The sequence below is a fragment of the Nicotiana tomentosiformis genome, chromosome 2 (assembly GCF_000390325.3).
Source record: "Nicotiana tomentosiformis chromosome 2, ASM39032v3, whole genome shotgun sequence".
Classification (NCBI taxonomy): Eukaryota; Viridiplantae; Streptophyta; class Magnoliopsida; order Solanales; family Solanaceae; genus Nicotiana; species Nicotiana tomentosiformis.
In genome coordinates, this window is record NC_090813.1 from 16,381,816 (window position 1) to 16,402,612 (window position 20,797).

Here is a 20,797-nt window from a genome sequence, read left to right on the forward strand (position 1 = left end):
GGTGGCTATAGGAGTGATAAGGGTGGCAATAGGAGCGATAATGATGACTATTGGTATTGTCTGGGTGGAGCGATAAGGGTGGCTATAGGAGCGATAAGGGTGGCAATATGAGCGATAAATATGGCTATTGGCAAGGACGATATGTGATGATGTAGCGTTGTGGTGTTGATAATTTTCATGTGATGTTGTGATTTTCTTGTGTTTACTTTTATACCTTGTGCAATTTATCTTGTTGTTTGGTAAATATTACGTCCAAACACACTCACGCAAGTATACGTGGTCGTCAAGTAATAAAGTAGTGAATAAAGTATCGTTCCCACAAAGACTTATGATTAACTTTGACTAATTCAAACTCGAATAGCTTATTGATTCAAGATATTTCTAACAAAATATATAATTTTCTAACTTACTACCTACGGACGATCAAATAATGAATCGCTAAGAATTCAACACAACACTTAAATAGTTTTGTTCAACAATCAATAGGATATAATATTCCAGGGTCACGGGTCATCTAGCATTCATGTTGCATTCGTATTTTAAAATAGCTAATTGATTTATCTGAATTGTTGATTCACAGGGTTAATTTCACTCGTAAGAATCTGTCGAGTTCTTACTCGCATGCTCAAGTTAACTTAATACCTATATGTCTATGGAATTAAGTTTAACAAGAACTCATTTACAATTCCTGTATTTTAACCGAGTAAGGCAATTAGGTATATGTCTATCCTAATCGCGAATCCTTTCCCCGATGCCCGGGTTTTGAAAACTTACTCTATTTACTTCTATATGCAGTCTAGGGTTCCCACTTTCGAGTTCAACTCTAGATTCGTAGATAGTATTTCACTGTTAATTACTCAGCAAAATAATTAGAAACAGAATTAAATAAACAACCCAATATGATAAACCCAACGTCGTCAAATTAAACTTCAAACATCAACATTCATGTATACCCATGACCCTAGAATAATAGGGTTCTTAGCCACTCATATTCAGGCAATCATCCCAAATTTCATAAGATTGCATAAAAATCAATAAAAGAAAGAAAGGATAAAACTCCAGACGAATTCCGTGGTCTTTGAACTTGGTTATAGCCTTTTTTCTTCTCTTCCCCCGTCTCTCTCCTCTACAAGAGGCATTTTTTTGCTTATATATTGCGTCCAAAAGTTATAATCTAGAGTTCTCCTAACTCTAGTCCAAATCGGCTTCAGGGGTTGATGCTAAGGCGGATGCGACGCATCCACCTCGTCCTCCATTTCTTAACTTTGCATGTGAGGGTAGACGCGACGCATCCAGCCTTCTCTTCTACTTCCCAGTTTCGCACGCGATGGCGAACGCTATGGCCCAACTTCACTGCTAAGGTTGCACGCAGGATGATGTTTTCCTAGGTTGGATGCGACGCATCCAACCCTTCTTCCTCTGGCTAAACCACCTTTTCTTCATATTTTGCACTCCGAACACCTTAAATCGTCACACATAACTTAATTAGTCATCAAACCAATAATTACACCATGTTGGGAGTTTTAAAGATTAAATAACATCAAGAAGTGGTTAAAACATGGGTAAAGTAACATCAACACATATCGAAATATGCCAAACATCACTACCCCACACTTAAACCTTTGTTCGTCCTCGAACAAACCATCACTATAGTAAACAAAATAAAATTAAGCTCTTATCATTCAAAGCACACTACATCTATGCCCATGGTTATTTGCTACAATTAGGCTCTAGACTATGCATCAACACACTTCCCTTTTCTTATGCCCTTCTTTAAACATATTCGAACAAAGACAACATGCTCACAACAATCCTAACCTCAAAAACCGACTCAATGTCACAATGCACTCATGGCTTGAACAACCAACATCATAGAGAAGTCTAATAACGTTACCTATCCCTCGTGAAACCATGTGCCCTCACAACAAAAGCAGAGAGAGTAAAATCAATCCACACATTCGAATCTCATGCTCACAAAGAAAATTGCTCACTCTCACAAAAGAAGTCACATGCATGTAATTGGTACCATAGGCTTGCCCTTAATGTAAATCTCTACTAATGTAAGCTCGCTCGATCTAAAATCAATTAGGACTTTTTCATGGTTGTAATGTGGGCTAAGGGACGGGTAGGATATATTTAAGGAATAGTGACTCACCCTCCTAAGCACTTTAACACATCATCAAATAACTTAAGCGCGAATTCTTCAACACCCTTTCAATTTCACCAATAATATCACTCCAAACAATATTTCCTCTTTCTTTAAGCACTACTTTAATTCATACCCACTAGCAAGAACAAGACAACAATTTATTCATCTATATTTTTCCTTCTTTTTTTTTTTTTCAAATTCCGCTAGTGGTGTAGTATTTTACAAAACAAGTGCACATTTCTTCCTTTCATTGGTTCCACTCAAAAGTCACCCCACACTTAGTCCCTTCTTACTTCTTTTAGCGCTCATCTAATAATTAAAGTGCTTTAAGAGGTAAAAGGATCAAAACAATGTCAATTAAGAATAAAAAGGGTATAGGCTTGTAATGTGGGTACCAAATAAAAGGTCTACAGGCTCAAAAGGGTTAACTAGGGATAAATTTTATTTGTGATAAGCAATAAGCTCAAAAAGATCAAAGAAAGCCTAAAATCATTTTTTAAACCAAGCATCACCTCAAATTTCACTTCAACTCACATACCGGGCAAGTTCTAGACACAAGTACACTACATGGACTACACAAAAACCTTACCACACATGGCACATGACTCATTAAGGACGGTCACATTCCGACTCTCAAACAATGCAAGTATTCACGGAGCAACGAGATATTAAGCATTAAGCGCAAAGTGAACACAAGTCAAGAAAATGAGAAATAGGCGCCACAAAACATGCTATCCATTTTAACAAGGCATCATCAATAATTTCAGAGTGAGAAGGGAAGATATTACATATGTAAAAGCCTAAATATGCCATTATCAACCAAGTCAAGGTCACCTAGGTTCATCATTCTTCCTCCTTTTATTCCCTACATTCCTACTCTACTCTAAAAAGAAAACAAAATTACCCGGTTCAAACTACATCCCATGGAAAAGAACCGAGGCACAAAGAAAAACCACAGGGGATTATTACTATCTACAAAGATACTATATATATATATATATATATATATATATATATATATATATATATATATATATATATATATATATATATATATATTATTATTATTTTTTTTTTAATAATGATAAACTGATAGTTACTCCATATAGATGAATTTACTGCTATTTTATGCCATTAATCCAGTGAATATTTTAGTACATTCATCCATACATCAAAACATGAATCACCCCCACCCCACACTTAGGACTGTGCGTTGTCCCCAACGCACACAAACAAGTGTGCCTAGTTCATTCTATCAGTTGAGCAATGCAACTACCCTCCCAAAGTTTGACGAGATGAAGGGAATTATAGTTTATCATCTCGCAACCATTACAACGACCAAGAACGACAGCCCTAAAAAATTTTGAAATTGCAAAACCTACTTGTTGCTACCATTGAGGGAGGGAAGAGAGAAGAATTAGGAGAGAAGCCAACGGAAGAACGAAGAGGATGATGCGTACCTGTCGCGTTTGTATGCGTTGCAATTTCGATTAAAGAAATCCGTTCTGCGTTCGTAGGCGTCGCAAAAAGAGACGAGTGGATGCGTCGCAAGAAGAGTTTTTAACGAATTCGTTATCTTAAGATGTGTTAAAATATATAGTACTTACCTGTGCGTGCGAGCTTTGACGCGACGCATCCCCTTGTCTTCCTTCAAAAAAATTTCGGACGCGACATGGACGCGATAGGCAGACTTCACTGCCTTGAGCAATTGGCCCGTCAAAAATTTTTTGCTGAGGGGGATGCGACGCATCCGCCTCATTTTCTCATATCTGGGGAACTTTTTTTTTTTTTTTTGTACGTCCTACAAAAAAAAATAAAAAATAAAAATAAAAATAAACTAACTAACTTGGGTGGCCTCCCAAGAAGCGCCTGATTTAACGTCGCGGCACGATGCAACATGTTCTTCATGCCTCCACTAAATCCATTGTGGTCTTGTGACGTGCAATGTCACCACCCCAATAGTGTTTTACTCTTTGGCCATTTACCAAGAATGTCGTATTGGACCCCTTATCACACAATTCTATCGCACCATGAGGTTTCACACTAACCACTTCAAACGGACCCGACCATCGAGATTTAAGCTTTCCTGGAAAAAGCTTTAGCCTTGAATTAAACAGTAGAATTTCTTGACCTGGTTCAAACTCACGATGTTGGATATGCTTATCATGCCATCTTTTGGTCTTCTCTTTATACAATTTGGCATTTTCATACGCATGCAATCGAAACTCATCAAGCTCGTTGAGTTGTAGCAATCTCTTCTCACCGGCCAAGTCCATCTCCATATTTAGCTTTTTAATCGCCCAATATGCTTTGTGTTCAAGCTCGACGGGCAGATGGCAGGCCTTCCCATAAACCAACCTGTACGGAGAAGTGCCTATTGGGGTCTTGTACGCAGTGCGATATGCCCATAATGCGTCATCCAGCTTCCCGGCCCAGTCCTTTCTATTCATACTTACTGTCTTTTCCAAAATCTGCTTGACCTCTCTGTTGGAAACTTCTACTTGACCACTCGTTTGGGGATGATAGGCAGTGGAAACTTTGTGCTTGACTCCGTATTTTGCAAGAATATTATTCAGCAGTTTGTTACAAAAGTGAGTTCCCCCGTCGCTTATCAACACTCTTGGAGTCCCAAAACGTGTGAAGATGTGCTTCTTTACAAAGCCTACCACAACCTTTGCGTCGTTAGTAGGAAGAGCAATGGCCTCTACCCACTTAGAAACATAGTCGACCGCCACCAAGATGTATCTGTGCCCGTTAGAATATGGGAATGGTCCCATAAAATCAATCCCCCAAACATCAAAAAGTTCTACCGCCAGAATATTTTGCAAGGGCATCTCGTGCTTCCTCGTGATAGTTCCAGTTCTTTGGCATCTATCACAATTTTTAACGAAGGCATGTGCATCCTTAAACAATTTTGGCCAATAAAAACCTGATTGTAGCACTTTTTGGGCGGTTCTATCCCCGCCGTGATGACCTCCATATGGTGACGCATGGCAGTCATGTAGTATAGCCTTCATCTCTTCCTCAGGAACACACCTTCTCACCAACTGATCTGCACACTGCCTATATAGGAATGGCTCATCCCACACGTAGAACCTTACATCATGTAGGAATCTTCTTCTATTGTCAGCTGTCCATTCTAGTGGCGTCACCCCACTTGCGATAAAATTCACATAATCTGCATACCATGGGGCTTCACCTGAGGTGACTGCTAATATTTGCTCATCCGGAAATGTTTCTTTAATTGACCCTCCTTCAGCTACATGGTCCCGACTTTCTAATCTGGACAAATGATCGGCCACTTGATTTTCTGTCCCTTTTCGATCTCGGATCTCTAAGTCAAATTCTTGCAAGAGGAGGACCCAACGAATCAGCCTCGGCTTGGCGTCTTTCTTTTCAAATAAGTATCTGATAGCTGAATGATCTGTGTAGACGATGACTTTGGTTCCCACTAGATAGGATCTGAACTTGTCAAACGCCCACACCACTGCAAGCAACTCCTTTTCAGTCACTGTATAATTCATCTGAGCTGGATTCATAGTTTTGCTTGCATAATAAATGGAGTGAAAGATTTTATCCCTCCTTTGCCCCAACACCGCTCCAATTGCTATGTCACTTGCATCGCACATCAACTCAAATGGTTGTGCCCAATCGGGGCCAATGATAATTGGTGCAGTCACCAATCTTCCCTTCAGCTCCTCAAATGCTTTCAGACATGCATTATCAAACTTGAAGGTAACATCTTTCTCTAGAAGCCTGCACAAAGGGGAAGAAATTTTCGAAAAATCTTTAATGAAACGACGATAAAAACCTGCATGACCCAAGAAACTGCGAATGCCTTTGATGGATGTCGGCGGGGGCAATTTTTCAATCGTCTCCACCTTTGCTTTATCCACCTGTAGACCATCTTTTGAAACCTTGTGCCCCAAAACTATACCTTCACGTACCATGAAATGGCACTTTTCCCAGTTTAGCACCAAGTTCGTCTCTTCACACCTAGCTAGCACTTTATCAAGGTTCATCAAACAACTATCAAAAGAACATCCAAACACAGAAAAATCATCCATGAATACTTCTACAAATCTTTCAACCATGTCAGTGAAAATAGCCATCATACACCTTTGAAAAGTCGCAGGTGCATTACAAAGACCGAAGGGCATTCTCTTGAACGCATACGTGCCATAAGGACATGTAAATGTAGTTTTCTCTTGGTCTTCTGGGGCTATAGCAATCTGATTATACCCCGAATAACCGTCCAGGAAATAGTAGTATTCCTGGCCAGCTAATCTATCAAGCATTTGGTCAATAAAAGGAAGGGGAAAGTGGTCTTTCCGGGTGGCATTGTTCAGTTTTCTGTAATCTATGCAAATTCTCCATCCAGTGACAGTTCTTGTAGGAATTAAGTCATTATTTTCATTAACTACTACGGTTATCCCCCCTTTCTTCGGCACACATTGAACGGGGCTTACCCATTTACTATCAGAGATTGGAAATACAATACCTGCATCAAGCCACTTAATCACTTCTTTTCTTACCACTTCTTTCATGATTGGATTTAGTCGGCGTTGGTGTTCTACACTTGGCTTGTGTCCGTCCTCCATGAGGATTTTGTGCATGCAGAAAGCTGGACTAATGCCTTTAATGTCAGACATTGTCCACCCAATTGCTCGCTTGTGCTCACGTAGCACCCTTAATAGCTTTTCTTCCTGTAATTTAGACAAGTGAGCAGAAATAATAACAGGTAAAGTGTCAGAACTTCCCAAATAAGCATATTGAAGGTGAGGGGGTAGGGGTTTAAGTTCCAAATTTGGAGCTTTTTCAATTGACGGCTTTGGTGGGGGGCCACTTGGCCTATTCAGGGGCTCAAACGGGATTATTCCTTGCATGTAACCACATGATGTATCTAGGATATGCATCATCTCCTCAACCTCATCATCCATCTCCAAGCTATCAAACATCATGATTGCTTTTTCTAAACAGTCGTCTAGATATACACTCGTGTCAAGAAGTTTCTCATCCACCTCCACCACAGATATCATAGAGAGCTCCTCATAGTGGCGGGGAAGTTGGATTGCTTTGTAGACATTGAAGACTGCTTCCTCGTTGTCCACTCTCATAATCATTTTCCCTTCTCTCACTTTAATTATTGCATCGCCAGTAGCCAAGAGAGGTCGTCCCAATATGATTGGAACTTGTTCATCAGCCTCGAAGTCTAGAATAATGAAGTCAGCTGGGAAGATGAATTTTCCAATTTGTAGCAGCACATCTTCAATCACTCCTTCGGGGTAGGCTATGGACCTATCAGCTAATTGCAACATCATGGTGGTTGGTCTCGGAGCTCCCAGACCTAATTGCTTAAACAAGGATAAAGGCTTCAGATTTATGCTTGCACCCAAATCACACAGAGCACGTCCCACGTCAATATTACCGATTTGTACTGGAATGGTGAAGCTGCCAGGATCCTTAAGCTTTTGGGGAAGCTTGTTTTGGACCCTTGATGTGCACTCCTCAGTAAGTGCAACCGTCTCGAACTCAGTCAATTTCCTCTTATGAGCCACTATGTCTTTTATGTACTTAGCGTACTTTGGAATTTCACGAAGTACATCCACTAATGGAATATTTAATTGAACCTGACTCAACATGGAGAGAAATTTGTTGAACATGCGATCGTCATTCCTTTTCTGCAATCTTTGGGGGAAAGGTGGTGGTGGCCTTGTAACCTCCATTCGCTCTGAACTTGCATCATCTTCCTTTGACTCTTGTGTTGCCTTAGGTGTCAACTCCCCCCCAGGTATAGGTTTTTCTTTTATCTTCCTTGGCACTTCCTCTAGTTCCCTCCCGTTTCTAAGTGTAACTACATTAACTTGAGGGTTCTTCTCTGTATCACTGGGAAGTGAGCCTGTAGGTCTAGTATTTTGGTTTGCTGCTAACTGCCCCATTTGCCTCTCAAGATTTCTGAAATCGGTCCTGAGCTGTTGATTGTCTAGCAACAACTTTTTCAGCAAGTCATTCGTACTTTCTTCCATTTGTTGGGGTGGCTTCTGAGGTTGAGTAAAATTCCCTTGAGGCCTATACTGATTCTGTTGACTTCCGCCCCATGAGAAGTTAGGATGATTCCTCCAGTTTGGGTTGTAAGTGTTCCCATATTGCGCATGTTGATTCATAGGACCTCTGTTTTGTTGCCCCACATAGTATATAGATTCAGGATTCGTGGGGCACATGTCAATCATATGACTGTCTCCGCATAGTTCGCAACAAATAGACATCTGCTGTACATGTTGCATTTGTTGTGTTGTCATTCTATTCATCTGATTTGCCAATTTTGCTATATCGGCTCTCATGGCAGAAAAGTCATCAAGCTCAATCAAACCGGCGGCCTTCTGTTTAATTCCCCTTCGTGAATCCCCCTCTCCTTGCCAATTATGGTCATTAGCAGTGAAATTATTTAGCAAGAGTTGTATTTCACTATACGGTCTTGCCATGCAACTACCCCCACAAGCTGAGTCAAGATTCATCTTTGATGCTTCATCTAACCCATCAACAAAAGTGTGACCCAATACCTCATCAGTTTGACAATGATGCGGGCAGTCTCTGAGTAGCTTCTTGTATCTTTCCCAAGCTTGACGAAGTGTCTCGCCATCCCGTTGTTGGAACCCAAGAATTTGGCTCCTCAGCGACTTTGTCTTCTTAGTTGGGAAAAACTTGATCAGGAATTTCCTTGCTAGATCATCCCAAGTGTGGATAGAGTTCGCGGGCTCCTTTTGCAACCATTCTTTAGCTTCCCCCAACAGTGAAAAAGGGAATAGTGTCAGCCTGACATAGTCCTTGGAGACGTTCGGATAATTGTAAGTGTCCGTGATTTCCAAGAAGTTCTGAATATGCCTCTGCGGGTCCTCATGAGATAGACCCACATATTGTCCTGTGGACTGAATCAGCTGTACCATGTACTGTTTGAGTTCAAAATGCCCAGTGATATCAGGCTTCACAATAGCCTGAGTCATATTCGCAAGATTGGGCCTTGCGGCTTCAATTACCGGACGCTCTTCATTGCCTGCCATATCTATTGGCTGTGGTTGGACTGCGATGTCCAACTCTCTTTCTATTCTCGTTCTAGCTTCGTGTTCCCTTCTCACTCTATGTAGTGTTCGTTCGATTTCTGGATCAAGAGGAATGAGGTTGTTTGCACTTCTACTCCTCTGCATTCGAGAGAAGACCCTGCGTTGACACAAACCAGGCAAACTGAAAATTAAAACTTGAAAACAAATATCTAATAAAAGCTTAACTTAGTCACGTAGCTAATTTCTAAGTCCCCGGCAACGGCGCCAAAAACTTGTTACGTCCAAACACACTCACGCAAGTATACGTGGTCGTCAAGTAATAAAGTAGTGAATAAAGTATCGTTCCCACGAAGACTTATGATTAACTTTGACTAATTCAAACTCGAATAGCTTATTGATTCAAGATATTTCTAACAAAATATATAATTTTCTAACTTACTACCTACGGACGATCAAATAATGAATCGCTAAGAATTCAACACAACACTTAAATAGTTTTGTTCAACAATCAATAGGATATAATATTCCAGGGTCACGGGTCATCTAGCATTCATGTTGCATTCGTATTTTAAAATAGCTAATTGATTTATCTGAATTGTTGATTCACAGGGTTAATTTCACTCGTAAGAATCTGTCGAGTTCTTACTCGCATGCTCAAGTTAACTTAATACCTATATGTCTATGGAATTAAGTTTAACAAGAACTCATTTACAATTCCTGTATTTTAACCGAGTAAGGCAATTAGGTATATGTCTATCCTAATCGCGAATCCTTTCCCCGATGCCCGGGTTTTGAAAACTTACTCTATTTACTTCTATATGCAGTCTAGGGTTCCCACTTTCGAGTTCAACTCTAGATTCGTAGATAGTATTTCACTGTTAATTACTCAGCAAAATAATTAGAAACAGAATTAAATAAACAACCCAATATGATAAACCCAACGTCGTCAAATTAAACTTCAAACATCAACATTCATGTATACCCATGACCCTAGAATAATAGGGTTCTTAGCCACTCATATTCAGGCAATCATCCCAAATTTCATAAGATTGCATAAAAATCAATAAAAGAAAGAAAGGATAAAACTCCAGACGAATTCCGTGGTCTTTGAACTTGGTTATAGCCTTTTTTCTTCTCTTCCCCCGTCTCTCTCCTCTACAAGAGGCGTTTTAAAGCTTATATATTGCGTCCAAAAGTTGTAATCTAGAGTTCTCCTAACTCTAGTCCAAATCGGCTTCAGGGGTTGATGCTAAGGCGGATGCGACGCATCCACCTCGTCCTCCATTTCTTAACTTTGCATGTGAGGGTAGACGCGACGCATCCAGCCTTCTCTTCTACTTCCCAGTTTCGCACGCGATGGCGAACGCTATGGCCCAACTTCACTGCTAAGGTTGCACGCAGGATGATGTTTTCCTAGGTTGGATGCGACGCATCCAACCCTTCTTCCTCTGGCTAAACCACCTTTTCTTCATATTTTGCACTCCGAACACCTTAAATCGTCACACATAACTTAATTAGTCATCAAACCAATAATTACACCATGTTGGGAGTTTTAAAGATTAAATAACATCAAGAAGTGGTTAAAACATGGGTAAAGTAACATCAACACATATCGAAATATGCCAAACATCAGTAAATTGATAACAATCTGATTTATGTTAAAATTGAGAGCCTATGGCTATTGCCAGACGGATTATAAAATGAAATGTGGGCAAGAGGTGGTGTGAGTAAATAATAATGATATTTGGCACGTGAATTGTCCGTACAGTTGTGATATGAAATGAGGGCACGGGGTGCCGAAAAAATATGATGATTTAATTATGGGCACGAGGTGTGAAAATATGAAAATGGGCTGAGACCCGTGTTTACGAAAAATATGAAAATGGGTTGAGACCCGTATTTTTATGATTATGAAATGAGGTGTCCGTGTCACATGATGGCTTTTTAATTGAAAGAATTATATTCCAAATATTTTTTTGAAAGTATTTTTATTCAAAAAGAATTATATGAAAGAATTGTATATGAAAGATATTTATTTGAGAAAATTATATTTGAAAAGATTTATATTTGAAAAAATAATTATTTGAGAAAACTACATTTAAAAGATAGTTATTTGGAAGAATTATATGTGAAGGATATTTATTTGAAAAACTTTAATTAATTGGGCGTACATGTATTTATTAATTGTTGTGTGATATTTATGGTATTCTTGTTGTCTTGCTGCGCATACCACAAGTTATTTTATCCTGCCCTTATTGCTATCTGTTTCCTAGTATTTTGTATATTATATTGCACAAGTTATTAGACTAGTGAGTGTCTTGACTGTACCTCGTCTCTACTCCATTAAGGTTAGTCTTGATACTTACTGGGTACCGATCGTGGTGTACTCATACTACACTTCTGCACATTTTGTGCAGAGCCAGGTATTGGAGATATTAGACTTGAGAAGAGTTAAAGCAGGACCGTAAGGATTCAAGGTAGAGCTACTTTGTCGTCGTAGTCCCTTGGAGTCTTTTCATTTTATTGTACTGTTAAATTTTAATCAAACAGTATTGTATATTCGGTCCTCGTGATCATTTCATGTATTCAGTTAGAGTTTGTGACTCAGTACTACCGGTCTTGGGAGGTGTCATATATATATATATATATATATATATATATATATATATTCCGTTGTTAGTTTTGGTTATTTATTTAATTAAAAAAAATGGCCTCAAAATGTAATAGAAATCGGCCTAACTAATCTTAGAGACTAGGTGCCATCACGACGCCTGTGGTGAGATTTTGGGTCGTGATAGTTACGAAGCCAATGAGCTTTCGGGGTTGAGTCCTTGGGTGAATGCATGAACGACCCAATCGTTCGCGACCGAAAGCAGATCCATCTGTTCCATCTGAAATCTCGACACAAATTCCCTGAGCATCTCGTTATCTCTTTGCTTTACTTTGAAAAGGTCTGACTTCCCGGTCTCTGTGAGCACATGATTTTTGCCCTAAGCATAAATCACTCCTAAAGAATCCAAAAAAAGAATCTTTACTTATTTTGATTTTTGTAGCATTTCTAATAGATTTCTCCTTATTTGTTTGTTTGTACTTTTTAATTAATTGCATTATTAGGAATATTTTGAACCATAGAAAACTACCAAAAATATTTTTATTTCATTCATGGCATTCTAATTGCATTTTAGAATTTAATCACATTTTTAATACAGTTGTCAAACGAAAATCACAAAAAAATACAGTAGTCATTTTGCATTTTAGCTTTTAGGTTTAAATTAGTAGTTTTCTTTCATTAGTTCAGATTGTTAGTTAATTAATTAGTTAATTGCTAGATTAAAATAGGTAATTAGGTTAATTTAGCAAATTAGTTTAGATTAGGATTTAACTAAGAGTGGCCATTTAAAACAAAGCAAAGGCAAGAAAAATGAAGGAGGCATCTGCAGGGCCAAATGGCCCAATAGCTCAATATTAGCCCAAATAGAGATAAAGAGAGGACTATAGAGGTTCATCAGAATTCATAGAGAATCCCCCCCCCCCCCCCCCCCCCCCCACGCATACATTCTGACCTCTCATTCATCAACACACACGAAAAAACTGAAGCAACTTTAAAAAAATTGAAAGAGCTTCAAAAAATAGATCTGGAAAGCCAAAACAAAAAGTTCCAAAATCAGAAGAAAGTTAGGATTTGAAGAGGATTTCTAAAGCAATTTCGTCTGTTGTTGATCATTCGGCATTCTCTGGGTTTAAGAGGTCGATTTAAACTCCAATTTTTGTTGGACTTCTGCTGCTCATTGCTGAATCTGCGTGTCGAGCTCCATCTGTTGTGCTTCACCTTTATTCGACATTTAGTTGTTCGTTTTACCTTCAGTAGGTAAGCCTCAAATTTGCCTGTCACTATTACGTTTTGAATGATAATTTGTTAACATCACTGTCAATTTGTTGTTTGGATTTGCTTGCATCATCATGTTTAGCTAACAATATGAACTGAAATTGGGACGTTGTTTGCTTGCATCGGATTTCGACCGCATAATTGCAAATTGAACAAGTCCACAGATCTGTATGAATTTCTTTATTGCTTTCGTCTCAGTATGGATTTTGAGAACAATAGCTACATAATTGTGCTTTAGTAGTTGAATCAAATTCAGTGGCAAAAACACCTCCAAAACCAGCGTAAAAATAGCTCAAAAATCGCTCTTAAACGCAGCTGGAAATCTTCCAAAAAATGCAGCAAAACCGGTTGGAAAGTTGCCGAAAAATAGCTCCAATGCAGCCCCCCAAAACGCTGAAACAGTCACCCAAAATGCCCCCCAAATAGTCCCAAAAAGCTCCAAATCCCACCCAAAACTCAGCAACTTCAGCCATGAAAACACCACCTTTTATACCATGAAAGACCCATGAAACTCCATGAAATCTCAGCCCGGAACCACCCATCAAAATACAGCCAAAGTCCCGATTTCGTCTTTTCAAGTTTGCTTTTTTGGTCGTTGAATTTCAACAGTATTCGGCACCAAAATTCTTTAGTGTATTTGTCAGTTCTTTTCTTTTCTTCAAGAATTGTTTCGGCCTTTTCTCTTGTGATTTACTTGTCAGTGATTTAATGGTTCATATCCTGTTACGTGAATTTGTTTTCTATTTGAAGAACCTGCATTTGTTGAGTTTGTTATTATTAAGTTTGTGTGAATAAAGTTGAATGGGAATAGTGACTTTTATGTTAATCTAGTGGGTTCATTAGATGATTTATCAAATACAAGATGTTATGTTAGGTTAATTGAATGCCATTGTGCGAGTGTTCTTTTAGTCTTCCTTTAAGAATTGTTTCCATGTTTGAGATTCTGTAAGTACTATGTGAGAAGGATTGAAACCATAATTGAGTCTAGAAGAAAATAAGCAGGCTTTAGGGTTGTGATTTTGGAGTTGGAAGTGTTAGGCTCTTAAACTTAAGGTATTGATTTGAATTAGTTTGGGCCAAAAGAATTCTACTAGTTCACCCTTCTATAACTAATCTATTACATTTTTTTCATAACTACTCCATAATTCATGGGCTTACAATAATCTCAAACTTGGAAGAAATAATCATGAACATCGTAACTTGCTTTAGGCGCGACTAAATAAATAAATCGTGGCTATGGGTACGGTTCCCGTAGCATAGTCGTGATATGTAATTCTCGAATCAAGTGCGTGTTTCACGCGACTTGACCGTAACTTCAAATAATAATAAAAATAAACATGTTGCAAATAGCGGGTGTGTTTCACGTGGCGCGATTCGCAATATGTACAAAACAAAATGAGTGCACGACATCGCGACTTATTCAAATAAATTTCATAATTACTAAAAGCGATTAAATAAACAACTAAAATCAGTATAGAAGCGGTAATGCACAATATGTTTTAAACGTGTAATAAATCAGATAATTAGGCCAATTATTAATTGTTGAGCGACCGTGCTAAAACCAAGGAACTCGGGAGTGCCTCACACCTTCTCCCGAGTTAATAGAATTTTTTACCCGGTCTTCTGTGTTCGCGGACCAACAAGAAAATTAATTTCCTCGATTTGGGATTTAAAAATAAACCAGTGACTTGGGACACCATAATAATTATTTCAAGTGGCAACTCTAAATAAATAAATAATCCTATTTCGAATAATGTCACTTAAATTGGAAAAATTCCCTATCCCTCGGGAAAAAAAGGAGGTGTGACAGATCTAGCGACTTTGCTGGGGAAACGAACCCAGAACTTCTGGTTCAGGGTTCAAAATTCGAGCTTAGAATAACTGTTATACTTGGCTTTTGTGATTGTGTGATATTACATGTTTGGGCCTGATACATTACGGTCCCCTTCCTGCTCTGCTTGGCCCACCGGGAAGTCGAGTCACGCAGCAGGCTCGATTTTACTCGTATGCATCGATATTTTGTCTATTGTAAACTATCTTTTAAGAATTTGGTAAAAGTTTGTTATATTTAAGATCAGGAGGAAAATACTATAGGACATTAGTAAAGTTAGTTGACTGTTCCAAATTGTTTAAATAATTGAACCCCGACCTTGTATGTTCTTCTTCCTTTTTCTTTTTGGAACTAATAGGGGCTTCGTTTTGAATTCTTTCAAATTTGTGTAATATAGAGCTTGCCAAAGAGAAGAAAAGAGATCCAATTTTATCTTTTATATGCAGAAAAGATTCAATTTTTATATTTTACGCTGAATAGGTTCAATTTTTTTTTGTTATATGTAGAACAGGTTCAATTTTGATCTGTTATATGCAGAAAAGATTCAAATTTTTATCTATTATATGCAGAAAAATTCATCTATGCAACGTGGGTTTTACAGAATGCGGTTGAATTGCTGCACTGATATTAAATTCTTCAGTTCTTCAACCCCTTTGGCTCCTATTCCACTCCCTTCTCCAAAGTATGATTTAGTTCCTTTTATTAAATATGCAAATTTTGTATTGTTTTTAATGGTTTTGCTTAATGGTTTTGATTTTTAGGGAAACACATCTTTGGTATGTAATACCAAATGAAGTGAAGGGTGAATCTCTTCTGAACAAATATATGGAAATTCTACCACCTTGTGAGAAAGAACATGTGTCTAGTATGCGTGGAGATGAGCTGAGAAAAAGTGCTTTACTCGCTCGTACGCTGGTTAGAACCACCATTGCAAGATGTAAGATACTATGTTGAGCTTTTTGATATTATTTGTTTGCTATTTGCATTTTACTTAAACCCCCCCTGATATTATGGAAGACGAGTTAGAATAGACTTTTAGTAGAAGCAATATCCATTTTGTTGTAAAGCTAATGCACCCGTTTGTGGGTGGTAATAAACTTTTATGTTATGTAAATGCAATTATTCTAGTTATTCTGATATCTATATTTGTTCCATTGCATAGTAAAAGGGCAGCCCGGTGCACGAAGCACACGCATGGTCTGGGGAAGGGCCGCACCCCAAGGGGTGTGATGTTGGCAGCCTACCCTGATGCAAGCACCAGTGGCTGATGCCATGGCTCGAACCCGTGACCTATAGCTCACACGGAGGCAACTTTACCGTTGCTCCAAGGCTCCCCTTCTTCCATTGCACAGTGATTTCACATTTTAGAAGCTTATTAGCTGTTAATCAAGAACTGGAAACTGACCTAAGGATATGTTAATGTCTTTTTGAATTGATTCATTTCAATGTTAGATTCAGCACTGTAATAGGTTATGTTATCACTACTGTATTGTCGTTGTGTGTTTGTAGAACTATAAATTGTTTATAACTCTGAAAGCGTTGGTTTTCCCTAGATCAGATAAATTCTTCGATCCAGCCCAGATCCCTCAAGTTTAGGAAGAGCATTCATGGGAAGCCTGAGGTTAGTGTGATTTGAGCTTTCAGTAGCTTTCCAGTTGTATGCTCATATTTTCTCTTTATGTGTTGTATTTATGTGCCATTGAGTTTATCTGATTATGTCTACAGGTAGATTGGCAACACTGTGATCATTGTGAGCCTCCTCCTTTGCATTTCAACATCTCACATACATCATCTCTGATAGCTTGTGGCGTGACAATAAATTCTCCTGTAAATATTTTGGTCCCTCAAGTCAGTGTATGCATACATTCAGCTGCATGGCAAATCACTTATTCTTTCATTTATAGATTGGTATTGATGTGGAAGCAAAGCAAAGGCCTGTAAAGCACAATGTTTTGACTTTAGCTAGAAGATACTTCACTGAACATGAACTTCACGTGTTGACTGCTATTAAAGATCCCCATCTTCAGCATCAGGAGTTTATCAAATTATGGACACTAAAGGTTAGTTTATTGATTTCGTGATTATTGTCTCAGTTTCTTTTAGTGATGACAATGTTTAATAAGCTCTATTTAACTAGTCTCACCAATCAAAAATCTTAAAGTGTGTACCAATACTTAGTCATAGTTGTGGTTTGAAGCTATGGCTTGTTTCATTCATGTGGTTTATTTGCCTCCTTATTTATCTCCGGTATTTAAAGGGAAGTCATCCGTACAACTTTAGATGCTTCCAGTTCTTCTGGTTTTGTTTTACTAGACTTTCTGCCCTTACTTCAATTTTCTTGTTTGTTTCCTTTTGAAACATAATCTTTCAAGCTGTGGTAATCGCTGGATATTGAGTATATTTTCTGTCTTTTAGCAATATAAAGCAAGTGGATGTTGTCTGAACATCATGCACTTCTCTTTAATTCATATTTACCATCTAAAAGATGCAAAATATGCATGGAAAGAAAGGATTGGGCAATTCTACCAGATATGGAGCTTATCTTATTATTAAGGGGAAAGCAAAGGTAAAACTTTTCAGCATGGGCCATTTTATTTGCATTTTGCTTTGTGAATCCCTCTAATAGTAACAACTACTATGCCTCAACCCAAGCAAGTCGGCATCCGATATGAGTTCCCACTGACTATGCCGCTCCATTTAAGCTCATCTTGAACACCCCCTGTAGTCGAGGTACACGCAAGCTGGCCCAGATACCAACGTTATAAAATAAAAAGAAAAAAAAGCCAGAATGACTTAGTTGGAGGAGTAATTGAGAGAACTTCCCTCGTGTAAATGAAAATAGAAGATGTTGGTATCTTACATTGACAAAGGGGCTCTGAGTGATGAATGGAATAGAATAACCTTTTCTGTTTATAATTCCACTAATTTACCAAAGAAAAGGGTTAAACTCTGAGCGTTAAAGAAGATTTGTGTGAGTTTCTAGAAGGCATAAATTGACTTTCTTGGATGGAATTGCAGTATATACGAAAACAAAGGGTTTATTTTAAGAGGTTTGCTTTCTCCATGTATTCTGGTTTCTAAGCAGTAACTTGTTGAATTGTTGAGGTGGTTGCGAACTTGCAGTTCAGGTTCATATTTCCCTGGAAATGTGAAGATTCTATCAAAAGAGTAGCTTATGCAAAAGAAGTATCTCGATCTAAGTTACTCCGACATGACAGTTTAGGTGCCACACCCGTGTCGACACGATACTAGTATGGGTGTGGGTATGGGATTCGTACCGGATCTGGTCAAACAATTTTGGGTACTCTGACCACGAGTCCACGACGTACAGAAAAATTCGAGACGAGATACAATTTGATTACCAAAATCAGAACTAAAACTAGGGTAAATTTGAAGAAAATAGCATATCTTATCTAGGAAATCAATCTTTTACTTATCTACAACTTGAGAATAAAAAGGAAATCCACACTTTACAAGCTATACGTAAGTATTCCACAAAATTTCTCATAAATTGGAGAGATTTTTATTTTTCTTAATTATGTTTAGCCGGATCCCCGCACCCGTATCCGTACTAGGATCCGTATCCTCGAATCTTAAAATTTACATCTTGAAAGATCCGACCTCTAGATCCGCACCCGTGTCCGAGCAACTTAGATCTCGATTGTTGGTGTCTGGAAGTTGAAACAAGCAGGTGGCTGGACAAGCAAGAGAGAGAACAATTTTTTCATTAAATACCAATAAGGAGTTAACAACTTTCATACAGGAAATTACTTATTGTACTGTAGTTCATACAGAAGTCCCTGTGCAAAACATACATCCTATATACATTACCAATATTAGCTGTCTGCCGACATCATTTAGGCCCACTACCTCAGTGCTTTGGCAATATATACAAAGTAGTAACGCACAACCAAAAGTTAGCAGCAACATACTATTTTTACAGAATAGAAAGAACCCCAGAAGTGCCAGATCCTTCATTACTAGCTTTTAAGAATGTATTCACTTGCGGTCTATCTTACTTGGATGTTGGCTTATGACTTCCAAGTGCATTTTCTGTAGGAAGCAAGCATCAAGGTCAAACTGCCTCATCAATACACATATATGTGAAAGTTATTCTCTAGCTAGCAAGCTTATCTAGAGAAGGCTTTTGCGCCTTTTAACCTATCTATCTGCTTGAATGTGTTATCTTTATTGATTGTATGTTAGGTAAATCGAAAGTGAAGGATCAAAGTTTTCTTGTTATTATCTACTATTAAGTTGAGCCTCTAAAAAAAGCAGATTGCTTGCAGGAGGCATATGTGAAAGCATTGGGGGGAGGTTTCTCAGGTGCACCTTTCAAGACGTTTACAGTTCGTTTTGGGAGTGCAATTGGAGAAAGCCCTCACCTCTCTCGAAATTCAAATACCGAGGTATGACACAGCTACTTTTGAACAAGTTTGGTAACTTTTTCAAATGAGCTTTCCTTAATATGACACAGCTACTTTTGAACAAGTTTGGTAACTTTTTCAAATGAGCTTTCCTTAATACAAAATAAATAAACTATCTCGACTGGACTTACATTTGAACTGAAAAAGACAGAAAAGTTATTGTTAAATGGTGATGGATTAATTTGTACATACATACATAACTCTCTCTTGGTGTGCTATTAATAAGACATTATTGACTTGGAAAAAAAAATGTCAAATGGTGATGGATTCAATCTGTCGTAGAGGCGATTTGTGGGGTTACCTAATTTTTTCAAATTCAGCAAAAATGATGCCAAGCTAACAGAATCACGTGTAAGATTAGGCTATACTTGAGCTCTTGAAACAGCCAGAACGCAATTTAATCCTTTCCCGACAGGACACTTTCCCAATTTGCAACTTTTTCCTGATTATTTTACCCACAACTTCTTAAACAAGCACCAGGGCCTCTTCTGTTACTTTCCCAGTCTAATAATAGCTTCATTCAAATAGAATATACGTATACCTCAGAGTTTGAGAGAATGCTTTTATTGATAAACATATTTTATTTCAGGCATCTGAAATATCAGTGGATATGTTTGACGATCCCAGTGATCTAACAAGCAATTGGCAGTTTATGCTCCTGGAGTTGGCCGGTTCTCATTATGCTGCCATTTGCACAGAAAAAGATGTCACAAGTGAAGGTTAGCATGTTTTTTTTTTCCTTTATGAATTATAGAATTACAACAAAGAAGAACCCTAAACATGTTGTTGATTTAGGTAATAAGAATGGTCCTATGAAGTTAACAGTATGGAAGACAATTCCATTTGTTGAAGACAAGTGTGTTTCTGGAACAGAGGCAGTTCGTGTACTTTGTGGCTTTAGATAATACATATTACATGCTGCTTGCTCTGTTTCAGTCTTGAAGCAGCCATTCGACTGAAAAATTCCTTCCGTGCGCTGGATGTCTAACATATTGAGTCCAGTTCGTGTACTGTGTCTTCTTTTGTGGGTAGCAGTTGTGTTATGACATGACAACTGTATATTGGCGCTAATGTTCTTTCAGTTAGTATTTGTTGAAAGCAAAGTGATCACGTCCTCTGAAATTGGTGATTTTTTTCCTTTTTGTTATAACGGTTGTGTCTGGACTAGCTTGCTCGCACATCAACTAATTCATTGGTTATCTGTCACTTCCCACCAGTATAAAGTACTGAGTAAATCTATCAAGGCTAAAGTAAATGGGAAGAAAATCACATACTAACATTTTTTGCCTTTGCTGTGATTTGAAACCTGGTCTTCCATGGTCCATTCAAACTTCATTGATTGCTAGGCTAGGTTCTAGGGATGGACGGCGTGGTGACAGTGGACGCGGGCGTATCCGTTACAACCTATACTAGCTGATAATCAGCACTAGCAACGGTGTTAAACAC

At 38.3% G+C, this 20,797-nt stretch overlaps 1 protein-coding gene across 4 annotated transcripts; it reads left to right on the forward strand.

The window, feature by feature from the left end:
- The first annotated feature begins 12,749 nt into the window (after positions 1-12,749).
- LOC104111675 (uncharacterized) lies at positions 12,750-20,557 on the forward strand. Of its 4 annotated transcripts, none has more exons than XM_009621422.3 (9): positions 12,750-13,075; positions 15,494-15,606; positions 15,686-15,861; positions 16,478-16,545; positions 16,650-16,751; positions 16,829-16,984; positions 19,214-19,333; positions 19,941-20,070; positions 20,147-20,557. In XM_009621422.3, exons 2-9 carry the CDS (start codon positions 15,506-15,508, stop codon positions 20,254-20,256), a joined length of 963 nt encoding a protein of 320 aa, XP_009619717.1. In that variant the 5' UTR covers positions 12,750-13,075; positions 15,494-15,505; the 3' UTR covers positions 20,257-20,557. The 4 variants fall into 4 exon arrangements, with proteins under 4 accessions (XP_009619717.1, XP_070051122.1, XP_018631668.1 ...); XM_070195021.1 differs by having other exon boundaries at positions 15,686-15,726; XM_018776152.2 differs by lacking the exon at positions 15,494-15,606.
- The last annotated feature ends 240 nt before the right edge of the window (positions 20,558-20,797 follow it).